The sequence below is a fragment of the Tupaia chinensis genome, unplaced genomic scaffold, assembly GCF_000334495.1.
Source record: "Tupaia chinensis unplaced genomic scaffold, TupChi_1.0 Scaffold000140_1, whole genome shotgun sequence".
Classification (NCBI taxonomy): Eukaryota; Metazoa; Chordata; class Mammalia; order Scandentia; family Tupaiidae; genus Tupaia; species Tupaia belangeri.
In genome coordinates, this window is record NW_006159610.1 from 8,068,252 (window position 1) to 8,091,835 (window position 23,584).

The following is a 23,584-nucleotide window of genomic DNA, read 5'->3' on the forward strand; positions in this document are numbered from 1 at the left end:
GACGGTCTCCTGATCGGATCACCGAGGCCAGCACTTGGCCTGCCTACGTTAGTCCTGTGGAGATGTCTAGCGTTGTGCTCTCTGTTCACCTTCCCCCTTGGTAAACGGACCCCATTTTTCACTGGGGTAACCCTCCATCTCCCTGCCTTGCTCATGTCCCATGGCTGCAGTGGGCGTCACTCCACGGCCCTCCTGAGCTTCAAAGGTGGACGAGGGCCCTACGCTGCTCTGGTCGCAGTGGACCTCAGGAGTTTTGTTGGGGCTTGGAGGACACAGGCGCTCCTCCCCCCATAGGAAAGTCTGGGTTCCTGGGAGTTGATGGCTGCCATTGTGGGGTCATGGGGCTAACCTACGAGGAAGAAAAAGCCAGTGTGGTCACGCAGGCCAACAACCCCTCTTTGTTCTCTCAGCTGGGTTTCTGTCCCTTGTAACTGAACACCTCCTCTCAGGCAGCTGCTGCTAAGTCAAGTCCAGATCTCTGACCCACTTAGGCCTGGGAAGCATGCTGCTTTGGCAGGAACCCAGCCTGTACACTGCGACTCAAACCGGCCATGGTGTTGGGGCCAGCAGATGCCATAGTGGTTACATCCCTGACTCCTGCATGGCCAACTGCAGGTTGGCTTGAAACTCACACTGGGCACATGTGCATGTGTGCCCAAGATCCCGGGAGGAAAATGGAAGACAAAGGATCGTGGCATGGCCATCCCCCTTGGGGGACGATTTCTCACTTCCCCTCTCACTCTCTCTCTCTCTCTGGCAAGTGCACACACTCTAAGGCAAACACTTCTTAAAACAACAATGACTAGGCCATGGTCCAGCTCCATAGCTTGGTCAGCTCACCCCTTCCTCCGGCCTTACACTTCCTCCTCCGACAGTGTCCCTTCTGCGACAGCTGGTAACACACCTGCATGCCTGTGCACATCTGCTCTACCTGCTCTGCACATGTGACACACGTGTCTCTCTCTCTCGTCTAATTGAAAGAAAGAGAATTAAAATTATTTTATTTAACTTTATTTATTGATTTACTTATTTCAATTTGACCAGAGAGAAACAGAGCAAGAGAGAGAGAGGGAAAGTGAGAGAGCAAGCCACCAGGACTTAGGGACGTGGAAAGCAATTGGACAGAACAATTCTATCAGTGTAGAATCCACCAATAACACTAACAATAATAAGGCCCAGCTGCAGCAGCACAGGCAGTAGGGCTCTGCTGCATGAGATCAATGCAGGAAGGCTCCAGGTTCACGTCCCAGGTCTGCCTCCACATGCTGGGTAAGGGGTGCATCTGGGACTTGTGCTGTGGTCAGCCATGTGGGAGCCCGGCATCCCTAACCACCATGCCACCTGCCAGCCCCATAAACTAGCTATTTTACATTTTCTCCAGTCCTTAAACAACCCTGCGAGGTGGCTATCATCATCCTCATTGCACAGATGAGAGTGAAGTTCAGAGATTTAAGGTGCTGGCTCAAAGTCATACAGAGAACCAGCAACAGAACAAGTCTATCTGGGGTCTCAACACTGCAGGCTTCACTTTGTCGTTCATCCACACTGCCTCGTTGGCCCTGTTGCCAGTCCCTCTTGATCCCTCCAGTCCCGTGTTCCTTCACATCACCCACTGAGGCTCATCCCTCCACAATCCAGCCTGCTCTCACTCCCTTCATACACCCGCCTTGTGCCTGTGTGTGTCCCAGCAGCCGGGCCCATTTCATGTTGGGCTTCTGGTCTCTTACCTAGAATGTCTTCATAGATGTTCTCCTCTGATAAAGTGCGTGTGAGCCCCAGCTTGGTCTGTGCATACCAGTCCACCCGGCTATTCTCAGAGGAAGACTGCAGCAAGTCTTCAAACTCATAGGACTTCCTGGGTTGTGCGAGATGGGAGGAGAAAACCAAGAACGGGAATCCAGTTATCTGGCTCAGAGAATACACATATGCAAAACAATTTTTTCCTTGGAAAAACTTCTACTACTGAAATCAACTCTTTTTTGTGTGTGTCAAAGTGGTGAAAATTCAGAAAGAGGTGTGGCTTTTACTTTCAAGAATGTTTAAGGTATAATGCTAAATAAAAATGAGAGGAGAGGCAAGGGAACAGAGCTTCAGAAGAAGACCCCTTCATGGCTCCTGAGAACTAGTGATTTCAGGGGAATAAGAGAAATAAAGATTTTTCCACTGATAATTCAGCCTCCAGCCCTCCCAACCCAGGAGAGGGAAGGGAGCAGGCCTTCCCAGGAGAGGCAAGGGAGCAGGCCTTCCCAGGAGAGGCAAGGGAGCAGGCCTTCCCAGGAGAGGCAAGGGAGCAGGCCTTCCCAGGAGAGGCAAGGGAGCAGGCCTTCCCAGGAGAGGCAAGGGAGCAGGCCTTCCCAGGAGAGGCAAGGGAGCAGGCCTTCCCAGGAGAGGCAAGGGAGCAGGCCTTCCCAGGAGAGGCAAGGGAGCAGGCCTTCCCAGGAGAGGCAAGGGAGCAGGCCTCAGAAGAAGACACCTTTATGGCTCCTCAGAACTAGTGACTTTGCACGGCGCAAGTGAGCCGTTGGTTTTCTAATTTTTGCTTTTTTTTTTTATGAAGTATACGTGTGTGTGTGTGTGTGTGTGTGTGTGTGTGTGTGTGTATGTATACACCCTTGAGGGTGTAAGTACAGAAATTGAGAGTAAGGATTTAGAAAATTTTAAAACGTGTATTTATATCTCATTCTTATAAATAATCACATATGTAGAAAATTAAAAAGAAAGAAAATGAAATATGAGAGTATTTCAAGAGTTCAAGAAAGGGGCTGCAGGTGGCATGGTGCTTGGGGCACCAGACTCTCGCATGGCCACTTGAATCGTGGTTCAAGTCCTGGACCTGGCAGCTTGTTTTCTCACTTTCCCTCTCTCTCTAATGAGCACATGTACCCTATAGCAAAATAAAAACAATAATGATAAACAAAATTAAATAAGTAATTCTTTAAGTAAAAAAGAGTTCAAAGGAAAATGGCATTGAAGTTTATTTCCCTGCAAAAAAATTGAAATCCATGTACACTTTTATTTATTTATATTTTATTTATAGTTTTGTCATAGGCTTATGTACCGCCTATAAACTTGTTTTTTTTAAATATTTATTTATTTATTATTTATTTTTAATTTGACAAGAGGAGGAAGAGAGAGAGAGAGAGAGCAAGAGAAGCCGCCGCCACGTACGAGATTCAAACCATGGTTGGCCGTGTGGGAGTCCAGCACCCTAACCACCATGCCACCTACTGGCCCTTCTTTTTAGTTTTTATTATAGGACATGTGTACTTGCCAGAAAGAGACAGAGAGAGAGAGGAAAAGTAAGAAATCACCACCCGGGAGGGTGGCCACACTGCAATCCTCTCTTCCGTTCTCTTCTCGGGACTTTTGGGCACAGACACATGCACCCAGCGTGCTTTTGGCCATGTGGGAATCTAGCATCTTAGCAGGGCTCTCTGAACAAACTTTTTAAAAAAAGTTTATTTCTACTATGAGTGATAGAGACAGAGAGATAAAGAGAGTGGGAGAGAAACAGCACCCTCAATGGGGTGCCAATGCTGAGATAGACTCCTAGCTTCAGCCAGCCCTGGACCATAGGCACCCATCAGTCCGGCATCTTTAGGGGGGCCTTGGGTGCAAACCTGGAACTCCTGTGAGTTTGGACTCAGTGTACCACAGGGAACTAAACACTGGTGCACCATCTTTCCTCTCCCCTCTTGACCTGGCTACTGTATGAACTCCTTTTCTGAAAGGGCAACATAGGTCACAAGTGAGCTTCCTGTAAAATCCCAACACTTTCTTGGTCCTCTCTTTACTTGACACTGCCGGCTACCGTGTTCCCCGTGACACCCACCCTTCTAGAGTCTGAGGTGGCACTGCTCAAAGTGCAGCTGTGGACGGGGCTGGAGTGTGAACTGTGTGTCACCAGTCCTTGAGGACCTAAGTACAGAAATTGAGAGTAAGCATTTAGCAACCTTTAAAAAGTATATTTATTTCTTTCTTCCACGAGTGAGAGAGACACCCCCAACAGGGAGGTGTCCAGATGCAAACAAGCACCTGCCTACGTGGGTCAGCCTTGCAAAGTGGCACATCGTACTGCACTACTGGTCAACCCCAGGACTTAGGGACGTGGAAAGCAATTGGACAGAACAATTCTATCAGTGTAGAATCCACCAATAACACTAACAATAATAAGGCCCAGCTGCAGCAGCACAGGCAGTAGGGCTCTGCTGCATGAGATCAATGCAGGAAGGCTCCAGGTTCACGTCCCAGGTCTGCCTCCACATGCTGGGTAAGGGGTGCACCTGGGATCCCGCCTGGGGCAGGTCTGGAGGAAAATGGTGAAGTGAATAAACACCCTGTCAAAGGTATCTTCTCTCTCTCTCTTTTTCCCCCAAGCTTTCTCTAGAATATGTACATTCTCCATGGGGATGGACATGCCACAGTCCCTTCTCTTCCATTCTCCTCTCGAGATTTTAGGCATGCAAGCACATGCGCCCAGCAGATTTTCAAACCACTGGGTCTGGGACTAGAACCACATGGTAGGCCATATGGGATCCATCTCCTTTGACCACCATGCCACCTGGGTGGTCCACTTCCTCTCTCTTTATGAAGAGATAAATAAGTAAAACTTCAGGCAAACAATGACTAAAAACACCCCCCCCCCCAAAAAAAAAAAACCTTGGAGACTTGTATATTGTTCTTTTTTCATTTCACTTATCTGGTAATTCTTTATTTTACAAAGTATTGTTCGACAAAGACTAGAAGCACATACAAACATGGTTTGAGAAGTCTGGTATGGCATGGCCCTAACTCAACCTCTCCTCCCAGACTGGCTCTTTCTTTCTCTGCCTTAACTGGAAGGGCTCTTCCTCTTCCTCTCTTGGGGCATGGGCATTTCCCAAGACTTAGCACTCATTTTCCGTCTTTAGATTCTAAACTTTATTTATTTTTAGAAATACATGTTTATTTCATTTTATTTATCCATTCACTTATTAATTTGACCGGAGACACAAGAGAAAGAGAGAGAAAGAGGGAAAGTGAGAAAGCAAGCCACCAGGTATGGTCATCTCTTGGGAGTGTCCAGTGCCTTAACCACCACGCCATCTGCTGGTCCCGATTCTAAACTTTATTATCTCCAAATCTGAACTCCCCACCATTTATCTCAGCCCCACCCTCACTCCTTCAAGGGTTCATCTTGAGCTCAGCATTTAGGGCAGAGGCACAGAGAAAGGCCAAGCCAAACCTCCAGGCTGAGTCTGCACAGCCCGAAGTCAGGCCAAGAGGTGAAAGCTGTCACCCACACCCAGTGTGCCAGATGTACCAACAGAAGTCTGTCCCAAAAGGAAGGGCTACCACCCAAGCCCCTTTTTCCTCCCCTTGAGGTGTCCAACTGGGAGAGAATGGACCAAGGTCTGGGCTCCTGCAGATGGGGTATGGTGGGAAGCAGGTCTGCAGCTGTTCTCTCTGGGACTGGATGGCTGGGCTGTGACCCCCGACTCCAACATGTTCCGGTCCAGGGAGTCATTAACCCAAGGCAGCCGACTGGGGATCAAGGTGTGGGCTGCGGCCAGAGCAGCACGAAGAAACAGCTGGCAGCAGGCCAGAGCTCCGGGTCTGCCCTGGTGAGCTCACCAGGCTGTTAGCTCTGTCCTCTGCGCACACGCCCACGTGGCAGAAGATGCCAACTATTTGAGGAGACCATGGAGTCGTCGTTCAACAGTACTTATGCATACCCCTGACTGTTTCCTTGTACTGGCACGGTCAGTCCTCACGGCTGCCCTGTGAGGAATTCTGTCACACACATTTCACAAATGAGAAAGCGGGCGCGGAGTTTACACTGTGCGAGGCGCGCTGGGAGGGAGGGTGGAGCCAGAGTCTGAACCCAGGACATCTGCGTGGAGTCCGGTGTGCTGAACCAACACGAGGTGGTAAGCAAAGCATTCCCGCGATAGTGAGGGAGGAGGAACGCTGTGCTCTCAGGCCCTGGGTAAAAATGGATTGAGCTTTTGAGCCAGCAGGTAGAGTGGTGGTGAAGGTGCTAGACTCCCACACGGTTGAAACGGTTTGAGTCCGGGACCCAGCGGTTTCAAATTCACCGTGTGCGGACATGCCCACGATCCCGAGGGGAACGGAGGAGAATGGACTGCAGCATGGCCATTCCCTCTGGGGGTGATTTCTCACTTTCTCTATGTGTCTCCAAGTCCCCGTGGGTGGCTCACTTCTTCAGAGCATACACATCACAATCAAGAATCTAGATTGGGTCAGCAGGTGGCAGAGGGGTTAAGGCAGCTGGATCCCACGTGGCCAGCTGTGTTGTTCGAGTCCCGGACCTGGCAGCTTGAAAAACACACTGTGCATATGTGCAAGCCCGCCCAAAGTCCTGAGAGGAGAATGGAGGGGAAGGGATTGCGACCTGGTAATTCCGTGCAAGGAAAAATTTCTTACTTTCCCTCTTTCTCTCTCTGGCGAGCTCATGCTCCCTATAGCAAAACAAAATCTGGATTATCTTTTTTTTGTTTTGTTTTGTTTTTAATTGTGCCAGAGGAACGTACCCTTGCCAGAGAGATAGAGAGAGGAGGAAAGGGAGAAAGCACCTCCCAATGGGGCGTGGGCGATGCTGTAATTCTTCTCCACTTCTCCCTCCTTTCAGGATTTTGGGCACACACACTCGCCCTGTGTGTTTCTCAAGCCTCTGGGTACAAGACTTGAACTACAGGGTCAGCCATGTAGGATCGAGCTGCTGTAAGCACCAGACCAGAGAGTCAGCCCTGTTTGTGTTTATTTCTTCTATGAGAGAGAGAGAGAAAGAGAGAGAGATACCACAGGGTCTTCACACTGCAACCCACCCCAGCCTCAGCCAGCCAGGATTGTGGACATGTGTCTGTCTGTCTGTGCGCACTGTGTACAGGGAGGCCTTGCGACATTAGCTTGGGACCTTCCGACGCAGGCTGTGAGCATCACTGCGTGTCAGGTCACTGCTGCACCACTGCATCGCTTCTGCCTGAGGGATGCTATCAGCCGTTATATAAACAGCTGCTGTCAGGCATCCTGGATTGAAAGACACAGTTTGAATGTTTTCATGATCCTTTCATATTTCTTTTCTTTCTTTTTTTTTTTTTTTGGAGAGGTTTTCGCTACAGGGCGCATGTGCTCGCCAGACAGACAGAGAGAGACATAGAGACAGAAAGCGAGAAATCACCCCCCAGGGGGGATGGCCACGCCGCAATCCCTTCTCCTCCATTCTCCTCTCGGGATCTTGGGCACGCACGCACACGCGCCTGGCGTGAGTTTTAAGCCACCGGGTCCGGGACACGAACCGCGGTCGACTATGTGGGAGTCCAGCGACATAGCCATTACGCTAACTGCTGGTTCCCGATCCTTTCATATTTCTAAGAACAAGATGCTAATATAAGAATTCAATCATTCTTTGTATTTGATTTCTGACATGTAAAGTTACCATCAGTCCAAAAAGCATTAGAAAAGCCACATTTAAAAAAATACAAACTTCCAGGGACCAGCAAGTGGCATGGTGAAGGCGCTGGACACTCCCACATGGCTGATCACAGTTCAAGTCCTGAACCTGGTGGCTTGCTTTCTCACTTTCCTTCTCTCTCCTCTCTCTCTCTCTCTCTATGTGTCTGTGTGTGTCTGGTCAAATTAAAAGAAATGAATGAATAAATAAAATAAAATAAGTAATTATTAAAAAAATACAGACTTCTTGGACTAGCAGGTGGCATAATGGTTGAGGTACTGGACTCCCACATGGCCAACTGTGGTTTGAATCCTGGACCTGGACCTGGTGTCTTGCTTTCTCACTCCCCCCACCCCTTTGTTGAGTGCATGTGCCGTATAGCAAAAAAATTTTAAGAGATATTTTTTGCTATGGGGCGTGTGGGTTCACCAGAGAGACAGAAAGTGAGAAATCACCCCACGGCAGGGTATGGCCATGCCACAATCCCTTCTCCTTCATTCTCCGGTAGGGATTTTGGGCATGCACACACACACGCCTAGCATGAATTTAAGCCTTGAACTGCAGTGGGCTACATGGGAGTTCAGCAACATAAATGCCACACCATCTGCTGGTCACCTCCTATAGGAAATTTTAAAAACAAGGATAACAAATAAAATTAAATAAATAATTCTTTAAAATGCAAACTTCCTTTTAAAAATTGATTAGAAGATGTTATTCATATTGCAAAATGCTTAGGCAAACATTTAAATCAACATGAAGCGTGGTTCACATCAGAGCAATGAGTAGCCAAGCCAGAAATCTCTGAGCCCAGTTTCTAGAACTAGTAGGAAACAGAATTCTAGCCGCAACATCTGACTTGTCATTTGTCGTGTGCTGGTAACACCTGTGTGAACAACGGCTGGAAGTGGTCGGTTTGTCCGAAGCCTTACTTCTACAATCTATATAAAGCCTCTTTCTGAGGTTCAGTTAGACGATTAGGTTCCCAGAAGAGATCTATGATGACGATAATCATCCAACTGCTTAGCTAATTCTTCTCTCTAAACATACTGTTTAACTTGAAATTAAAGTTTTAGTATATGGGGCCAGCAGGTGACATGGTGGTTAAGGCACTGGAGTCCCACACAGCCTACCACAGTTCGAGTCCTGAACCTGGAAGCTTACTTTCTCTCTTTCCTTCTCTCTCTGATGAGCGCACATGCCCTATACCAAATTAAAAATAACAATAATGCTAAATAAAATTAAATAATTCTTAAAAAAAGTTTTAGTACCTTTATTTACATGTTAACATAGTGAAAATTTCAAAATGCTAATGAATGAATGCTAACCATATCCAACCTGGCTTCTCTCTAGCTGAGGCATTTTCAACATTCATTCCACATCCTGCCCACATGTTTAGTAAGCACCTCCTGCGGGTCACCCTGTGCTCGAAGACAGAGACACAGAGGCAAGACGTCCTTGCCTTCAGGAGCCCACAGCTTCAGGAGGAAGTGTAACCACTTAGCTTGGGTTTGTGCCCTAGGCCCTCAAACGAGTATTTACAATTTGGTGCTTCTTAGTCTTGGAGATGTTGGAATGATCGGACTGTGCCAATGAACTTTAACGACTGGGGTTATAACCTATGCAATTTCCAAATTGAACGACTAATGCTAACGTGAACTAGAGTAATATTCTGAGTGTTCTCCGTAATTTTTCTTTCTTTTTTAAAAAAGATTTATTTATTAATTTTATTTATTCATTCATTTATTTTAATTTGACCAGAGAGAGATACAGAGAAAGAGAGTGAGAAAGAGAGAAAGCAAACCACCAGGTCCAGGACTTGAACCTGGGTTGGCCATGTGGGAGTGTCTAGCACCTTAACCACCTTGCCACCTGCTGGTCCCTCTCATGATTTTTCTGTAACTTATAAATGAAATGCCAACTGAGGAGCTCATCCCATTTGGATGATGCAGAAGAATCTCAAAATTACCAGGTCCAAAGCTGAAAGTCCTCTTGTCTCTTCCTGACAAAGACCAGCTCTTCCCCTCAGGAGGGCCATCAAGTATTTATGGCTTACACCTGAAGTCATACTGGAACCCTCCCTCTCTCACAGCCACACCTAACGAATGACTGAGAGTTCTGTTCAAAAGCATCTCTTGAAGTCTCCACTTCTCTCAAACCCCAGTGCAGTTACACCACAGGGTTACCACGAGACTCCCTCATTGTTCCTCCCACCCCTCCACCCCCCCTCTCCACTTGCACCCCTTCTAGTCACTATACTGCTACCAGGATGATCTCTTAGAAACTGGAAAACAACAGGTGGCATGGTGGTCAAGGCACTGGACTCTCACATGGCTGACAGTGGTCCGAGTCCAGCAACATAACCGTTAAGCCACCTGCTGGTCCCACACCTGAAAATATTAACAGGTCATTTTGGTCCATTTGATAACGTAACTCTTCCTGCATCCTGTTCCTGGCATAGTATCCTTGCCATGGGTGAGTCACACCCACAAACATGAAGAGACCATTTTGACTCATTGATAACAGGACCCTTCCTACATCCTGTCCTTGGGACAGTATCCTGTGAGGTACACAAGCTCCCTCATTCTGTTACACACTCTTTGCTGATGCCTTCCCGAAACACAGACCTCCCTTTCCAATCGCCAACCTGAGAACTGTAAAACACACCTGTGGCCTACCAGCCCCACTTCCAGGTGTCCCACCTTTTTGGCTCAGACCAATGAAAAAAACTTTTCACTTTCCAAACCTTGTCTGTCACTCTCAGAATCAAATAAAAGGAACTCCTATACCTGATCACCCTGAGAAAAGCTATGTTTGTCTCTTCTCCAGGCCTAGGTCATACACACTTGTGCTTAGAAATAAACTGCATTAATTATTATTTCTGCAGAGTTGGTTATTTTCGTTGACATAATAAATAAAATAAATCGCAATTCTTTTTAAAAAATAATTTGCTATAGGGTGCATGCACTTGCCTGTTGAGAGACAGACAGAGAGGGAGAGAGAGAGAAAAAAAAATGAGAAAGCACCCCCTGGGGGCGATGAGCAAGCAATAATCCCTTCTCTATTCTCCTCTTGGGATTTTGGGTATGCACACACATGCACCTGGTGTTTTCCAAGACACTTTGACCCAGGACTTAAACCATGCAGTTGGCTATGCAGGATCCAGTCTCCCCAGCCATCGTGCCACCTGGCTGGCTTTCTCCTTTTCTGGGAGAGAGAAACAGGCTCTCTCAACTGGCCTGGATCATCGGGTGCACACGCACACAGGTCAACCTCAGATGGAACTGCACCCTTCCACGTGGCTCACACTGCAGAGCAGTGCCCTACCACCTGTGTGCACTGTGTTGGGCCTGGCATCTCCTTTTGCCTGTCGGTCTTCAGTGGCCATGAAACTCTTCCCGTGATGCACCGCATCCTCAGGAAGAGCATTCAGACCACTGGGAGTCGGAGTAGAGGGCCGAGCAGGCAAAGGCGTGTATCAGTTCTTGGCTTGCACTCTGTTGTCGCTATCTCCTCCTGAGTAAGTACTGAGACTACCCACTTTGGGTTTCTGCTTCTCTTTACCCTGGACCAGAATAGAAATGTCACTAGGACTAACTTCCGTCCACTATCGTGTCTAAACAATGTCCACCTTTCAGTGAGAAATAAGACACGAGGGCCACTCTTGCCACGTGGAAGAGCAAACTCGGAATAGCAACCACCATCTGTTTTCCAGTGCAACTATTGAAATAAATGACTTTACTAAATCAAGTTTCTCAGGAGCTTTCAAAGCGACTTTCGTTCTAAACCTCAAATTAATCAAGCAATTTGCTCCTTTGAAGATTTTAAACATTCAGATTTTAGACATGGTAATTCAGAGCTGCCTCACAGATGTTATGTTGACTGCGATGGGCTCATAATGACAGAGACAGACCACAGTGTGGCTGGAAAGTCAGCTTTAACCATTAACCCGATGACAGCTGAGGGATGCTGCCCAGCCAGAGAGCAGTGGGGATCTCCATCAGTCCCAGAGAAGATGGAAATTGTGGAATGAGTAACAGCCCGCTACGAGTTGGCAGCCGTATGACCGAGGTTTCATGTCCTCAGCAAGTTCTGAAAGTCTTACACTAAAGCCCCAAGGAAAGGCTGGGTCTGTACGATGCCAAAACAATCAGTTGAAAGGTTGAAATTTTGGTCAACGTAGTTATTTGGTTTCATAAAGCTCTGCAAACTCTTTCACATGATCACGTTAAACTAAAATGTAAAACTCTGCATTCAGGTTAAAACATTTTGAGTATATAGATACATATGAATTCAGGATGCTGCTCACACTTAAAGCATAATAACTTTTCTTGTTAAAAGCTGGCCTTCGAGCATTTCTGCCAAAATTATTAAATGTATGCCATAAAACATCCATAACCAAGTTAATGTTGCTGTAGGAACCTTATCTCTGGAATTTCCTGACAGCTGAGGGTTTCTCATTTTCCATTATAGGATGGAAGGCATGAGCCCTTGCATTTAATTTCCTGGGGCTTTAGAGAAATGAAGGAAGAGGGAGAGAAAAAAGGGGAGAGAGGGAGAAAGGAAGAAGGGGAGGAAAGAGGAGAAAGAAAAAAGAAGGAAAAATAGAGAAAAGAAAAGAAAATTTGCTTCAGCTGAGAATCTCAGTCCAATGGTGTGCCCTTGAAGAGGCAAACTAGCTGGCCTATGAAAATAAGCTGAGTACACTCTCCAAAGTGAACAATCTGGCCGTGTAACTCTAAACCCTCATAACCTCGAAAGCCTCAATCATTTCTTTCTTCAGCCTCGGCTTGGCTCTCCTGCCTCAGAGAGGGTGGTAAGTCTGCCAAATTCATGGTTGAGTTTTTTTTTTTTTTTTTAAGAGAGGACCACACAAAAAAAAACAAAAACAGCACATTTCATTTTGTAAGAGTAGAAAGTGAACATCTTGCCCTAATCACCTCCATTTTACTATTTTAAACAAAATGAAAAATCCAAAGCCAAAATTCCTAAAACACAGCTGATGCAACCATATTCAAACTGGCCAAGAAAAATTTCATCTTTGGACTGAAACTAAGTAACATTAGCTGGTTATAGAGAAAACGCTGGAAGACTGGAAAGTGCAGATGGTAGCTGAGAGAGAGGAGATAATGGGAATAACCGTTCACCAGGCTTTTCACTGCCCAAGTGATACAGTGAAAGACTCCCATGTCCCAGAAGTAACCCATACCTGGGAGAGTGGGGCCTCTTTAGAGGAGCCCAGGGAAAGGGGGCTCAGAAGGGCTGCTTGGGGGTTCTGGATAGGAGCAGAAATATCACAAGACTCTTACAGAATCTGGACTCTTAGGAACCTGGGCTTCGGCACTGGTTTGGGAAAAGATTTAGAATTGGAGACAGATTTAGGGCAGGCAGGAGGTGTGGTGGTTAAGGTGCTAAACTCCCACGTGGCTGACCGCAGTTTGAGTCCTGGAGATGGCGGCTTGCTTTCTCACTCTCCCTCTCTCTCTCTGGTCAAATTTAAAAATAATAATAAGAAGAAATTAAAATTAAATAATTATTTTTAAAAATTGGAGATAGATTAAAGTCTTCTCAGAATGTAGAACAGGAAGCCTCTAAATTTTTCTATAGACCTCACAGAACACTCCTGATAAAGATGGTGTGATCGAAGAAGCCAAGTGAAGACCAGTCTCACTTATGGAATACTGGGATAAAAATCTTAAATTTTTTATTCAAAAAAAAAATCTTGGGGGACCAGCAGATGGCGTAATAGCTACATCACTGGACTCCCATGTAGTTGACCGGCATGAGTTTAAGCCACTGGGTCCAGGACTAGAACTGTGATCGACTACATGGGATTCCAGTGACATACCATTGCGCCAACTGCTGGTTCCAGCAAAAACCTTTAAAAAAAAAAAAGGAAGGTGGTAACATTGAAAGTCCTTGATGGTGCCAGCAGGTGGTATAATGGTTAAAGTACTAGACTCCCACATGCCAAACAGGGTTTGAGTCCCAAACCTGGCGGCTTCCTTTCTCACTCTCTTTCTCTGTCTCTGGTGAGCACACATAGAAAATTAAAATAATAACACCATGATTTCATATTTTAAAGGACATAATTTATATATATAAATATATTCTATTTCTTTTTTTTTTTAAACTTTGCCAGAGGATACATGTGCTCATTAGAAGGAGACAGAGACAGAGAGGGAGAGACAGAGGGAGAAAGCACCCCCCGGTGGGGCACGGCCATGCTACGATTCCTTCTACTTCATCTGTCTCTCCTTTAGGGATTCTGGGCACACACACACACACACACACACTGAGTGCGGGACTTGAACAGTGAGTTCGGCCATGTGGGATCCAGCTGCCTTAATCACTATACCACAGGCTAGCCCAGGATAAAGCTTCAAAACTAGAACTGAAGGACTTGCAGGTGAATTGGATGAAGGCATGTGAGAAAGAAAGGACTAGGGCCAGCCTGTGGCCTAGTAGTTCAGGAAGTTGGATCCCACATGTCCAGCTGCACAGTTTGAGTCCTGGACCCAGCAACTTTGAGAAGCACGCCAAGTGCATGCATGTGCATGCATGCCTGAAATCCCTAAAGGAGAGAGCTGCGGCGGAGAAGGAATTGCAGCATGACCATGCCTATGGTGGGTATTTCTCCCTTCCTTCCTTCTCTGTCTCTCTGGCAAAATTTAAATTATGAAAATAAAAGAGAGAGAGGACTCAGAAGTGATGTCTAGGCTTTGGGCTCATGCAATTAAATGAAGGGTGAAGCCATTTAATAAGATGAGTTACCTTGACAGTTAGTGGTGACCTGGATTGAGAATTTAGGTTTGGGCTTGTTAAGATCCAACTATCAGACACCGAATGGAAATTCATGCAGGAGGTGACTGCACAAACCCATGGCTGGAAGAGGGCTGGGGCTGGAGATTTTCATGTGGGGATAGTAGGCAAATAACTGACTTTCATATATTTTTTAAGAATTATTTAATTTTTTCTTTTATTGGGGAGAAGTTTTTGTTTTGTTTTTGAGAGCTTTTTGCTATAGGGCACGTGTGCTCGCCAGAAAGACAGAGAAACAGAGAGACAGAAAGCGAGAAGTCACTCCCTGGGGGGGATGGTCATGCCGTAGGCCCTTCTCCTCCATTCTCCTCTTGGGATCTTGGGCACGCACGCACACATGCCCGGCGTGAGTTTAAGCCAGCGGGTCCAGGACTTGAACCACGGTCTACTACATGGGAGTCCAGTGACATAGCCATTAAGCTAACTGCTGGTCCCGGGAGAAGTTTTTGCTATAGGACGCGGGCGCTTGCCAGAAAGACAGAGATGGAGAGACAGAAAGCAAGAAATCAGCCCCCAGAGGGGACGGCCATGCTGCAATCCCTTCTCTTCCACTCTCCTCTCAGGATCTTGGGCACACATGCACACACGCCAAGTGTGAGTTTAAGCCACCGGGTCCAGGACTCGAACTGTGGTTGACTACATGGGAGTCCAGCGACATAGTCATTATGCCATCTGCTGGCATCTATTTATTTAATTTTCTTTATTCATTCATTTATTTTAATTTGACCAAAGAGAGAGAGAGAGAAAGAAAGCAAGCCACCAGGTCTGGAACTCGAACCACGTTTGGTCTTGTTGGAATGTCCAGCACCTTAACCACCACACCACCTGCTGGTCCCCATCACAACTGACACTTAAAGCCACAGAGCTGCATCTGAGTGTGGATGGAGAGAAGCCTCTGGTCCCAGTCAAGGCTGAGTGGTGGCAGGTAAGGAGGGTGTTATTCTGACATGTGGAGGAAGAGGAGGGTGGAACTGAGGAGCCAGTGAAGCAGGATTCCCAGGAAAGGGAGTGACCTAGGAGCCAAGTAAAGAGTCCTTAGAGACGGAGCAAGTCGAACAGCAGTTGTTCCTCTGATACAGGGAGGTCAATAAAGAAAAAGAATGGAGGGGACCAACTAATGGCCTAGCGATTACGTCGCTGGTCACCCAAATAGTCAATCACAGTTTGAGTCCGGGACCAAGGGACCAGGCACAGCATGTATGTATGCATGACCTAGATCCCAAGAGAAGAATGGCAAAGGGATTGTGGTGTGGCCACCCCCACAGGGGGTGATTTCTCACTTTCTGTCTCTGTCTCTGTTTCTCTGGCAAGTACATGCACCCTATAGCAAAGATCTCTCAAAAAAACTAACGGAGAAGTGGCAACTGGATTTCCCTTCTCCTCCATTTCTTCTTTTTTTTGGGGGGGAGAGGTTTTCACTATATTTTCACTATAGGGCGCGTGCGCTCGCCAGACAGACAGAGAGAGACATAGAGACAGAAAGCGAGAAATCACCCCCCAGGGGGGATGGTCATGCTGCAATCCCTTCTCCTCCATTCTCCTCTTGGGATCTTGGGCATGCATGCACACATGCCCGGCGTGAGTTTTAAGCCACCGGGTCCGGGACACGAACCACGGTCGACTACGTGGGAGTCCAGCGACATAGCCATTACACTAACTGCTGGTTCCCTCCTCCATTTCTTGATCCCATCAGGATATGGGGTACACACATACATGTGCCAGGCATGTTCTTCAAGCCACCAGGCTGGGATGCTAGCCACCGCCAGTCACTCAAGATCTGGCTGTTTACCAACTGTCCTAAGGGGCCTACAGCAAATACTCATTTTTTTTAAGAGAGGTTTTTGCTAAAGGGCATGTGTGCTCATCGGAGAGAGGGAGAGACAGACAGAAAGCAAGGGATGGCCACCCCCAATCCCTTCTCCTCCATCTCCTCTTGGGAGTTTACACACACGCGCCCAGCAGGAGTCCCAGCCAGGTGTGGAACCCGAACACGTCAGCTATGTGTGAGTCCAGAGACACGACATCACACCATGTGCCGGTCCCTGCAAATACTCCTTTGCAAGGACCCCGAACAAGCACAGCTGTCGCATTTCTGGATCCAGCAACAAACTACCTTAAGCTAGGAACACTCTTGAGTACAAGACCCATCAGTGCCATGGGACAAGCAACTGGGCTGAGAACGCAGTCACCGGGAGCGGCTGGCAGCACCTACCTGTGGTCAGCGCTGGGCTTCTGGGGGGAGGCAGAGAGGGGAGAGGAGGCAGGTTTCTTTTCTCTTTCCGGGAGCCCATTCCTGGGTTCCCGTCCTTGTCACCTTCTCCGGCATGTTTGAACGTTCTCCGGGGTTTCGGCAGGGGGTTGATGAAGGGCTTTGGGGAGCACCCTTCAGAGCCCCTGCACGCGCTCTCGGGGCTCTGGTCCCAGGGCCTGCCCCACGACCCTTTTCTTTCACCCACAGCCTCCAGGCTGGGCCCTCTGCCTTCCAGGTCCAAGTGGTGGAGCCTCCAGCTGGCGTCCGAGCCTCCCCTGCCTCTGTGGGTCTCAGTGGGGGCGGGCCCCTCCTCTGCCTTGTCAGGCAGGCAGTGAGGGGAGTAACACGTCCCTGGCAGTTGGGGATCCAGCCCTGCCGAGCCATCCTTCAAGGCCTGCTCCAGCCGCTTGACCTGCCTCAGCACGGACAGGCTGTCCTGAGGGCGCTGTGGACAGGGCCTGGGCTCTCGACCTCTGCCCCCGCGAGGTTCGGGTTCCATGGCTGTGGCTGTCGGGCGCGGCTCCAGCCTCCGCTCTGGGTCCTGCGGCCCGAAGTTCGCTTCCCCTACCTTGCTCTCCCTCTCTGAGCTCTCTGCTTCCACCTGCGTTCCGTCCTTAGCCTCGGTGACCCGAGTTTGCATCCCCCCGTCGCGACTTCTCCTCCTCTCCGGCACACAGGATGGCAGGGACTCCTCCTGGCCCTCGGCTCCCCTGACAGCTGCCGGCCTGGGCAACACCTTCTTCCCTTCCCATTCTGAGATCTTGTCCCTTATGCTGAGGGACTTGTGCCGCGCTCCAGCTCGGGCAGGTGGGCAGGGGGTCCGAGTGCCACCAAGCTGCTTCCTCCCGGCCCTGCCGGCTGCTTTGGCACCAAGACCGGCAGCTGGGTCACTGATGATCAGTTCTGGGCTGAACATGTCCACTCTGGACTCTAGCATGAGGTCTCTGAGGCTTCCCAAGGGGCTTCTTCCAAAGGGTGACTCTTGGTCAGTCTCTAGGCCAGGAGCGGACCGCAGAAATGGCTGCCTGCGAGGGCCTTCTGCAGCCCTTGGACCTTCGGCCCTGAAAACAAAGACAACACCAGATGAGGGGCTGTTCGCAGAGGCCTGCCAGTGCTCGGCTACAGATGTGATGTGCTGACTGTGGACCACAGACACTGCAACTATCACTTGGAAAAATCATTCTTGAAGAGCCAATGTGGTAAAATAAAAGGAGCTATCAGGCTTTTATTTATTTATTTTTAAAGAATTATTTTATGTACCTTTATTTATTTATTTTAATTTGACCAGAGAGGGACAGAGTGAGAGAGAGAGAGAGAGAGAGAGAACACAAGACGCCACTCAGCGATGTGGCCATGTGGGAGTCCAGGGTCTTTAACCACCACCTCACCTGCCAGTCCCTTATTTATTTATGTATTTATGTATTTTTTAGAGGTTTTTGCCTCAGGGCACATGCAGTTGCCAGGGAGAGAGACACAGACAAAGAGCGAGAGGGAAAGTGAGAAATTACCCCCCAAGGAGAATGGCGATGCTGTGTAATCAGGCTTTGGGGCCAATAAAACCCTAAATCAACCACTGACCGGCTTCGTGACCTGGGGCCACTTCACTAAGTCCTCCCAGCCTCGGTTTCCTCGTCTGTAAAATCAGGAGAATAACTCTCCAACAGGGCGGCTGTGAGCATGCGAAGGGCCAGCCCACGAAACGCAGCCAGCACGCTGTGTGTGCAGTCAACGGCGGCTTCCTTAGTAGCTTTCTTGGGTGAAAACGGGAATAATTTTATGAGGTAGAAGATCATATAATCTGGGCCAGCCAGTGGTGTGGTGGGTAGGGCAGCCAGATCCCACATGTCAACCTCATGGTTGGAGTCCTGGACCCAGCAGCTTGAAAAACAAACTGGTGACTGTCCAAAACCCTGAAATGAGGGAGAAATGGAAAAGGGATTGTGGTGTGACCATCCCACATGGGAGTGCTTTCTCACGCCCCGCCCTCCGGAGAGCACACATGCCTTCCAGCAAATTAAAAGAGAAAGAGAGAGAGAAAGAATAAGATTACGAAGTGCGAAAGTTCTCTGCTTGCTTTTGTCATCAGCGGGTGTTCTTTGCGATAACGATTTACAAACTAAACTGAAGACGTGCTAATCGCAGGTTTGATGAGCCTGGAGGAGTGGGAAGGCTTCGAGGACTCAGTGCATTTGAACGGAGTCTCCTCCGGACTGGCAGCCCCGCTTTGTTGTTCTGGCCTGCTTGGACACGGCTGCAACCCAAGCACCCAGAACCACGCCTGGCAGAGCAGGTGGTCGGCAAGTTTCTGTTGCCTGAACGAATGTGTGGACAAACAGGCAGATGCAGGTTTCCCACGTGACCTAGAAACGCCCTGTTCGTCACGCCACCATCCACATGCGACTATTTACACTTAAATCCAATTAAACTGAAGCCTCAGTTCCTCAGTGCACCAGCCACATGCCAAGTACGCTGAGCTCCATGAGACCACCGGCTACTGCACTGGACGGAGCAGGAGGGTATTTCCGACGCTGCAGAAAGTTCCAGCCTAGACCATATACGTGGGGCTCTAGGCCTCCAAAGGTGATTTTAGGTGATTAGTGAGTGCCATGAAAATGCCAAACATGACTGTGAAAGAGTAACATTTGGGGCCAGCAGTGATGGTGCAAGGGCAGCACAACACTCCCTGATACTGAACCCTCATGGGAAGGGCCTGGGTCCGCATCCTGAGGCATCCGTGTGCACACAGGACATGAGCAGACATGCACACGTCAGTGGTCCCGGCTGGCTGAGACTGGGAGTGGATTGCAGTGTGAAGATCCAACAGTGAGGGGGAGACCAGCAGATGGCGTAATGGCTACGTTGCTGGACTTCCACATAGTTGACCATGGTTCAAGTCCTGGACCAGGAAGCTTAAACTTGTGCCGGGTGCGTGTGCGTGCGTGCCCAAGATCCCAAGAGGAGAATGGAGGAGAAGAGATTGCGGTGTGGCCATCCCCCCCTGGGGGGGTGATTTCTCGCTTTCTGTCTCTCTCTCTCTCTGGTGAGCGCACGCACCCTATAGCAAAAACCTCTCCAAAAAATAAAAATTTAAAAAAAAAGATCCTACAGGGGTTGGGGGCTGTCTTTCTCACTTTTTCATGGAAGAAATAAAAAATAAAAAAGAAAAAAAGAAAAAAGAGGAAAAGAATTTCTAAGCTAGTCTACCAAGAGTGAGAGCATCGACATTTGAAATACAAAACATCCTTGCACCAGCAAAGGTTAGGACTGAGCAGTGACTTTGGACACACCAAGATTAGCAAAGGCATGTGGACCGAACTCATGACGCGTGTGTTCTGAGTACACAGACCTTGCTGTATGGATTAGGGTACACCCGTGAGGGATGAATAATGAGCAATTTCAGCACTGTTACTATGTAGCTTTCTATTCAAAGACTAACAGTTATTTAGAGTTATTTATTTATGTAGAGACTTCTTCCACAATTGGGAAACCAGCACATCAATTATGCTGCTGTTTTGGGTTGCACAGCATAAATGAGAAACTTGTGAAAATGCAAACACATTTTTTGCAAGCACATTTTCCTATATTCAATATGGCTATCAAAGCAGAATTCTTACTTAAATAAACATTACGACTCATAACAGAGTGCTTACAAAAGGGAAAAAATTATAATCATCCTGTCACTGCTGAGAACATCAACATGAATTCAGATTTTAGTCGAATTAGAGTCAGCCGGTTGCTATCTTCTGAGAGATTCAAAACGCAGAAGTCATGGTCCTTGCTCTCACAGTGCCAGTGGCAAAACGAAGAGAGGGGATGTGACAGTCCAGGCTGGGGCGCGCTTTATGACAACTGATCTAGTATAGCACCACTGGTGTCACATGTACTGGCAGGCGCTGTTGCACTGTGGGTAAATGCATGGGCTTTGGAGTCAACGGGACTTGGGTCTGAGTCCTGACTCCATATATATATATTTTTTAATCTTAAGAACCTTATTTCCCAGGAACCAGCAGTTAGCGTAATGGCTATGTCACTGAACTCCCACGTAGTCGACCGCGGTTCGTGTCCCGGACCCGGTGGCTTAAAACTCACGCCGGGCGCGTGTGCGTGCGTGCCCAAGATCCCGAGAGGAGAATGGAGGAGAAGGGATTGTGGCGTGACCATTCCCCCTGGGGGGTGATTTCTCGCTTTCTGTCTCTATGTCTCTCTCTGTCTGTCTGGCGAGCGCACGCGCCCTACAATGAAAATCTCTCAAAAAAAAAAAAAAAAAAGAACCTTATTTCCCTTCTTTAGACAGGAACCTTATGAGCACAGAGGCCAAATGAGTCTTCCTTACTCTAACTGGCCCAGTTAGTAAACGTCTGTTCTGTGAGTGACCGAACAGATGAGGAGATGTAACATGCCCAGAGCAGAAAGGCATGTTACACAGCTTGGTATCAATAAATGGTTAACTAGTGTGACTGTCATTGTTGTGATCTAAGGGCTCAGACACCTAGAGCGGCTCCCCATTCATGAGACCTGACCTGAGAACAGAAGACGAACCATGGTGCTGTGGCTCGAATGTGTCCCCAGAATTTGCATGTGTCCCCAGAATTTGCATGTGTTGGAAACGTCATTGCCATTAGAGCAGTATTAGAGGTGGGGCCTTGAAGAGGTGATGAGGTCTCCAGGGCTCTGTCCACATGAACGGATTAATAGAGTAGGCTCCTGATAGAGACGACTGAGTTTGACCCCTCCCTCTCATCTGCCTATCCACTGTCCTCCGCATTCCCAGCTCCACAACAGTGAGAAATACATTTATTTTCTCTCTATATTACCCAGTCTGTGGTAGTCTGTTACAGCAAGACCAAACAGACTAAGACAGATGTCTTGCTGGAAGACCACGCTGGATTCACAAAGCTGAAGTCAGAGGGGCAAGACTGGTCAGACTGTTCCTACTGTCCCCGGGACAGGGCGCCTTCTCCATGTAGCTGCTGTGCCCAAGAGTGTCCAGAATTCCTGTTTCCAGGACTCTTCTGTCCCAGGACAGGCCCTGGCCTGGGCTCAGAGCTATGAACAGCTCAGTGACTGCCAAATGCTTTGGCGAATGTGAGAGTTATCGGGGTGAGGCTCCATCTGAGGAGAAGGAAACACCCCGCTAACACACAATGGAAAAGCTGACTGTGCGGGCAGATATAGCTGCGAAGATTCTGGGCTCAAAGATGATGGGAACACCTGCACATCCCAGAGGTGAGAAAAACCAACCCTGGACTGGAATGCAGACTGAGGACACAGCCTGCCATCCCCGTGGGTGGGCTGACCCTAACCCGAACCCTAACCCTCTCAGCACACCGAGCACTAGGGAGACCTTCCCTGGAGCACTTGTGGTGCATGGAGGTGATTTACAGGAGGCTCATTAGAATGACCTGGAAATGAACAGATCTGTAACTCAAGGAAGTGAGCGAGACCAGTGAGGAAGGAAGGCAGTGAAGAAAGGAAGGAGACAAAGAAGTGTGGCCACTTCTACACCCTGGGGAGGAAAGCTCTTACTTGTCAGCCAGTCTGGAGCTCAGGTTTGTAGTCTGGCTGTGGCTGCCCTCGGCCGGCCTGCATACTGTCATCATGTCAGCATCGACAGGAGCTCCAGGTCTCCTGGGGGGAACAAGGAGCAAGCCCAGTGAGCCACGATGGTGAGCCTCCCTCGGAAGGAGCAGATCAGGCCACAGCCCAACTCCTTGTCCCTGACGTAGCCCACCCAGGAACGGGAGCCAGCGAAAACGCATGTCCAGTACCCCCAACTCAGGAGGAGACGAGAACACAACCCTGACCTCCACCCAGATGCAGGCCCCATGCTGACCTCCTTGTATGTGTATTTTAGCTAAGGCTACCAAAATTTGAACAAACCCTCTAACCTTAGAAAGCATAAATAACAACACAGCCTGGTGCTTTTTCAGGGAGAACAACTGTGATGAGTGAACAATCACCAAAGAAGACAACAGCTGGTCCCTAATGATAAGACAGCAGGCAGCCACTACGCAGAAGGAGCCCCACCGCGGTGCCCTCTCCTTCCTCTGGCCCTGATGGCGGTGCACACCCACGCTGGCCTGGACGGCAGAGCCCCACACAGACAGCCTCCCTCCAAACTGAGCAGGGGGAGCCACCTGGTCAGTGGGCCACCCATTCGGTCTGGGGAAAACGAGGAGGTTGTCCTGGCAACCCCAAGAACACACTGAGTTCTTTACACCTGTAAAAAGACAGTGTGGACACCCAGCAGGCAGCCTCAACTCGGAAGTGGCGGTTTACAATTCTCCAGTGTCCGACATCCAGTGACCTGCAGTAACGGATTAACACATAGGATCTCAATGGCAAGTCCCTAGAGAACGCAGTGGGAGGGGCAGTGTCTCCCAACACAAGCACAAATAGACCTTGCCCAGGTGGCGATGGCTAGGCAGTGTCACCCATGGTAGAGTGCCATCAACCTGGGTCATGCAATTCCTCTGTAAAGCACGAACACCCTAAGAACAGGAGGTCTCCTGAGCTAAGATTCAAGGATACGGAGATATTGGGGCTTCACTTTCTTCTCCACGCAACCTCCAGAAAACCCCTCTCCCAACTCCTTCTCAAGTCTTTAGTATTATTCCTGCCCACTTTCTCAGGATAGTTGACCGTCAGGTGCCAGGGCGGCTGTCCCATGTCCTGGCCTGGGGACCTCTGCCTATGACAGGGGCCTGCTTCAGCCAGACTGACTCCATTTTGTTAAACCAAAATTGTTCTTCTCTTGGCCTGATACTCTCTGAGATCTCTCACAGGAACTCCAAAGAGACAAACAGTCAACCTGAAGCTTGAAAGAGTGACAGCCATTCTGGCCTAGGGAACTGACATGCCTGGCTCCAGGATCAGCCGCTTGATTAGAGCCCCCCCACTAACAATAACCTGGTCATGCTTTTGTACAGGTAGCCATGGGCCCAGTAAAGTCCTTCTTTCCCCGTAAATGCATCCATAAACTGCCTGAAGAGTCGAAGTACGCTTCCATGACTTCCTGGTGAGGCCACACTGTAGTAAATTCCTTTCCTCTCTCCAGCAAC

The 23,584-nt window shown here is 48.6% G+C and overlaps 1 protein-coding gene across 1 annotated transcript in view; it reads right to left on the reverse strand.

Moving 5' to 3' along the window:
- DENND2A (DENN domain containing 2A) overlaps positions 1-22,146 on the reverse strand; it is an 86,157-nt gene extending 64,011 nt beyond the window's left edge. Inside the window, 5 exon segments of the mRNA XM_006145049.3 lie at positions 1,728-1,851; positions 7,582-7,619; positions 14,610-14,657; positions 16,485-17,584; positions 22,050-22,146. Coding sequence (XP_006145111.2) covers positions 1,728-1,851; positions 7,582-7,619; positions 14,610-14,657; positions 16,485-17,584; positions 22,050-22,123 — 1,384 coding nt within the window. The 5' untranslated portion in view covers positions 22,124-22,146.
- Between the last annotated feature and the right edge of the window lie 1,438 nt (positions 22,147-23,584).